Source organism: Volvox carteri (assembly GCF_000143455.1).
Source record: "Volvox carteri f. nagariensis unplaced genomic scaffold VOLCAscaffold_909, whole genome shotgun sequence".
In the NCBI taxonomy this organism is placed as follows: Eukaryota; Viridiplantae; Chlorophyta; class Chlorophyceae; order Chlamydomonadales; family Volvocaceae; genus Volvox; species Volvox carteri.
The window spans coordinates 1-5,211 of record NW_003308370.1 but is presented as its reverse complement, the minus strand read 5'-3'; the positions used below and the strand labels follow the sequence as shown (position 1 = coordinate 5,211).

The 5,211-nt window shown below is 57.6% G+C and overlaps 1 protein-coding gene across 1 annotated transcript; it reads left to right on the top strand.

Moving 5' to 3' along the window:
• Positions 1–505: 505 nt before the first annotated feature.
• Positions 506–5,170, top strand: VOLCADRAFT_108781 (uncharacterized protein; the record flags this gene model as incomplete). The annotated part of the gene is made up of 8 exons (XM_002959824.1): positions 506–787; positions 993–1,468; positions 1,733–1,832; positions 2,820–3,086; positions 3,247–3,450; positions 3,777–3,989; positions 4,659–5,025; positions 5,124–5,170. Coding segments are annotated over 8 exons (1,956 nt in total), but the record flags the coding sequence as incomplete, so codon positions are not given.
• Between the last annotated feature and the right edge of the window lie 41 nt (positions 5,171–5,211).

The window sequence follows — 5,211 nt, the reverse complement described above, 5'->3', positions numbered from 1 at the left end:
GCGGGTGTGGGTGCGGGTGTGGGTGCGGGTGCGGGTGTGGGTGCAGGTGTGGGTGCGGGTGCGGGTGTGGACGGGGGGCACGGACATGGCCGTCCACTCTCTGTGCTGTTGTGAAGAAGCATATGTTTCCTCTGTATTCCATCTATGTGTGCATTTTGCCGAGCTAATTCTGATCTCAAATACATGCAGGGGAGGACATGTCAGAGGCATATTTCCAACAGCTGCTACAACCAATTTTGGACGTGCCCCCACGCCTGGAAGCACTCTCGGCAGTTACACGTTCCAGCCTGTTGGGCCTGCGATTGTGCAGCCCTGTGTGACAGCACACTCTTTCTCTACCATAAAGGGGCGGTTCAGTGTTCTGCATGACATACACCCTCTTGCTACTGAGGGGTGTGACTTCTGGCTTGATTCAGCTTGAAGTTGCTTCGTCACTTTGCTGCTCTGCACCCCTTCGTTGTGATCCTGCATGCATTGCAACTGGGTGACAGCGGCTGGTTGTTTAATGTGTATGCGCCTTGTGGGCATGATGGGCTATCCTTCTGCAGGCCTGCCAGCTTGCAAGCTGCAGCTCCGGCAAGACTCGCAGAACCAGGACCTGTTCTTCTTTGAGCCCATGGACACTGTCAGTGCTGCAGCTGCCACAAGTGCTGGCGTGAACAGCATGTTCTTCCTGGACCCCAAGGGCAGGCAGATAGCTGAGCTGAAGAAGTGGCTGGACCTTGCCGAGGATGAGTACTGTATGGGGAGACCCATCCGGCCGCTGTTCATCAACGGTCTGGTCAAGGTGGGATATAACGGCCTGACCAAGGACGGAGAGCTCCTTGTGCAGCTTGTGTCCAACCCACATGGAACAGGGTTTGGAGTGAGAAGATTAGGCGTGGTAGATGGGTGATGCATGCAGCTTTGTGCACTATTGAGTAATGCACAGCTGAGCGACCAAGGGGAATGCACGCTTACCATCTTGCGCCCATCTTGTGCCCGTTGTGCAGACTGGCAAGTCCTACATGCTCAAGGAGGTTCTGCCTGCTGTGGCCAACACCTACTACAGCAGCGGCGGCAGTGGCCGGCAGCACGCTGGCACGGTGCTTTCAGAGCCCAACTTCCTGCGCGTGAACTGCTTGGGCTGTGATCGCAGCAGAGGTGTCAGTGGCTTCCTTAAGGAATTCCTCACTGTACTCAAGGAGAGTGCCGCCGACCAGCGGCTCTCTGCTGCCGCCAGCACGCCTGCACCCAGCGGCAACTCGGCTGTCACCGCAGCAGGTGCCATTCGGAACTTCATGCGGCGCCTGCCACGGGACCGCCTGAACTTCCTGCTGGTTGACGAGGCGCAGAGTTTTTACCTGCTTGAACGGGCCATGCCCGGCAAAAAGTCGCCCGGCAAAAAGTCGCCCGGCAAAAGTCCGCGGCGAAAAGTCACTGTACGCGGCTCAACACTGGACGAGGATGCAGTGCGGCACATGCGGCGGTAAATCAGCACAAGGTTTCCCTAACCGTGTCGTGTGATCACATGGGCGAGGATGAGGGGCAATGGCCAGTGAAACGCGCCCAGGTGGAGCTTCACACGAGGGGCAGAAGGCACTAAGGGGAGATCACTGCGAGATTCAATTGTACAACATAAGCATATTGCACAAGGGGCAGAGGTCTGCACTCATGCCTACAGCAGGCGTACGACACAAAGGAGCTGACACATGGACCATTTTCCTTCCCTCAACTGTCGTGTGTACTGCAGCATCTTCAAGGGACTCCTGCTGGACAGCCCCCACTGGGTCGCCTGGGCCGTCACGGGCAGTTCCATGGCGACGCTATGGGCCAACGTTGCAGTCACCCCGGTGAGCAATTGGTGTTGCAGCAGGGGGGGTTAGGCACTTCTGGGGGGGTGCATATGCTTCATTCTCAAAGAGCTAGACGGGAGCGTTCTATATCTGCTTTCAGAATGCAAATGGACCCAGGAATACATAAGTTATTGGTCTCCAAAGTTGGTTGTACGGCAGCATGTGGGGTGGTGGGTCCGGGGCTCCGGGAACAATGTCGAAGGGGTCCCGATACAATTTCACCAGTGGCTAAAACGTGCCAATATGGACATCAATCGCTTCGCCTTGACGAGATCTATTGGTTGCACTAGTCTGCTGTGATGCTAGGGAGGTTATTATGGGGGGCCCTTCAGGACTGGGGCCTTGCCTCTTAACACCCCTTGGCGCCACGCAACATGTGTGACCCGGAGTTGTTTACACGTCTTCTTGCGGCGTGACAGTGTGTCATAGGCGCGCCAGACCGATTGGGCGCAAGGACTGAGTGGTCACTCGTTGTGTGTATAGCAAGAGCCATGGTGGGCCACGGACCTTCATTGTTGCTGTGAACACGTCGACATATCTTCCTAGGCAGTTGTAACAATTGGGTTTATGTAACGTGCATGCTAGAGAAGGCGAGCAAGAAAACGGATGTGCGGATAGCAGACCTGAAGCTAGGCATCCAGGCCCTCGGCAGTGGTGCGTCGTGCTTCTGGGCCAACATTGCTGGCAGCACAGCTGACACGGTGGTGTTGTGAACCGCAGCAGCCGTGTGTCGGTGTGAACTCAATTTTGTTGCTGATCTACTAGCAATTGTGTGAACACAAACTGGCATCCCTGTCTCTTGTGGTTACGGCGTGCATGCATGCCTGCTTGCAACGCTTGTGAATGCTGTGGGCATGTCAGCTTTCAGTGCGGAGCTCTGCTTATAGCCGCATATTCTGGCGTTCGTCTTTCCCCCCCAGCCTGTCCTACCCATGACTGTAGCTTCTGTAGAGCCGAACGCCTCTCTGCTGTGCATGGCCGCAGACCAACGGTGTTGCCCTAATCACGTACCACTCCCAACTCAACCTGAGCCCCATGGTGTCCAAGGACGTGCTGCAAGTCGCCTGGGAGCAGCTAAAGGCCCAGGCCGCGAGCTGGGATCCGCCACTGCCAAGCGACCTGCTCTGGCAGTCACCACAGCAGATCGCCATGCTTGCCTACTTGTGCCAGGAGTGGAGGGGGCGGTTAGGGACGGCTATCACAGCTGCGGAGCTGGTCGAGCAAACCCTGAGAGGAAAGCTCATTCCCGAGGTGGGGCCTGCATAATGCAATCCTGCAAATGGGAACGGGTACAAAGCATGGTCAGGCGCTGGCTGTGAAAGAGTGTGCTGCTTGCATGTTGAACGGCAGCTGGTGGAGCCAGACGGTTTCGACTAGCAATCCCTGATTGCCGCATGTGATCCCTATTCAGGTGCTGGCGGACATGCGCATGGTACTGCAAGTGCTGGGCCAGCCTACTTCACAGGTGCTGCTCCTGCGCGAGCTGGTGGACACAATGGCTGGAGTGGAGCGCGCCAAGCTCCCGCTGGCGTTCGAGGCGCTGCTGGCCAACTTCACCACCGAGCGAAACGGCAGGCTGTATCTGGATAACCCGCTATTTGCTCAGGTGCTGCAGGTATGGGTGTAATGCCAACACATGCCCATGTACATCAGGAATACCTTCTGAGTAGCGCATGTTTACCAACCAGGAGGCCCTAGAGGCTTGGGCCAATACATGCAGAAGTTGTGTTCAGGTGCACACCTGGAGAAGTGGGCGTTTGAGGCGCTCACCCGGGTGTATGTCGGTTTTCAAGGCATGCGGGGTGCTGCGGTGACACAGAATCGGAACAGTTTCTGGGACACAGGAGACTGGACTGTGCGAGGCTAGAGGAGACGAACTTGTACTGCTGCCCTACACAAAACATACTCGCTACCTGTCATTGCCCGCTCTTCCCTGCTCAGGCGGCCACCACAGAATCTGGAGAGTTGTTGGACTCAATCACCTCCATCCCATCGCTCAGCTCCACAATGTTCAGGGAGCTGGTTGTGCTCGGCGAGCGCTGCACGGACAAGGACTTCGACAGCTACGAGGACCTGCACAGCCTCCTGGAAGCCATGGCATCTGCGCTGGCGCTTACACCGGACGGGCTGCTGAAGGCGGACTGGTTCATCCAGGTAAGAATGCCAGTGAAGGGTGTTGGGGCATGTGTGGGGGGTGGGCGAGTTGCTGTACTGCAAGATTGGCGAGTCCGGCCAGGAGACCAACAGCAGAAGGAAAAGGAGGAGGAGGTTAGGAAGCTACAGTTGCAGACAGCGTCAAGGTCACCTGCAAAACACAGGAGGAACGGTAACAAGGCAGCCAGGAAACCGTTGGCAGTGCATGCCGCTGGCTAGGGGAAAAGCGGGGTTGCAAGCAGGGTGGCCAATCAGACAATGAGCAGCCAAGCTTGTGAGGTATTAGGAGGGCGCGTGCAGTGGTCACAGGACTACTGCAGCACCCACGGGTCAACAGTAGTGTTCCTTGCCGTACCGAACTGGGTGGGTGTGGGGATGCAGAGGAGCACCTGCTGCAAGCTTTTTCCCATGTAGAGGGGACCGTTAGAGGGGCCACCAAGACAACCCAGCCGGGCGCCAAGAGAGCAGGCAAACGGAACAAGGGGTCAGAGTGCGAGGCAGCAGTGCAGCACCTGTCGAATTCCAGGCATGACGCTTGTCCAAACAGCTGCAGTCATTGTGTGGACTGCAGCCAGCCAACAGGGCCGGGCCGCAATGGTGCTGGCATGTACACCCCTGCTTCCCATGCAACTGCATTGATCACGGCCCCGGTGCTCCATCTACCTGCAGGTCCAGGACCACTGCAACAGCCTCGGCAGCAAGACCAAATTTGAGCGGGACAACAGGGCTCAGACTGACATCAAGGTTGGGCTTCGCTGGTTCCACCGGTTGCTGCACAACATCCTGTGTCACGCCCCCATCCTGGATCATCAGAAGTTCCTGGATGCCTACCCGCCAGAGATGGCTGCATTTCATCGCAGTGGTCGCATCAGCATGGTGCTGACCAAGACTTACGAAGTGAAGCCCAGCGGCGGCGGCAGCAGCAGCAGCAGCAGCCAGCATCGCGGCAGCAGCGGCACCAGCGGTAAAGGGCGCAGTGTAACGGCTATGGCTAACAAGTGCACACCTGTGCGCCCGGCCTCAGTGGCAGGCTGTGGTCAGCACGGGCCGCTGATTCACACCACCAGCAGGCATGGGGTGTGGGGCCAGGGAGGGCTGCGGGCAGCCACACTTGCACCGCGCCTGCACGTGCAGCACTCACGCTTTCCCCTATCTGCAGCAATAGGGCTGCGGCTACCCTGGTGAGGTTGCCCCTACCGGCCACCGCTGACTTGTGCAGCTG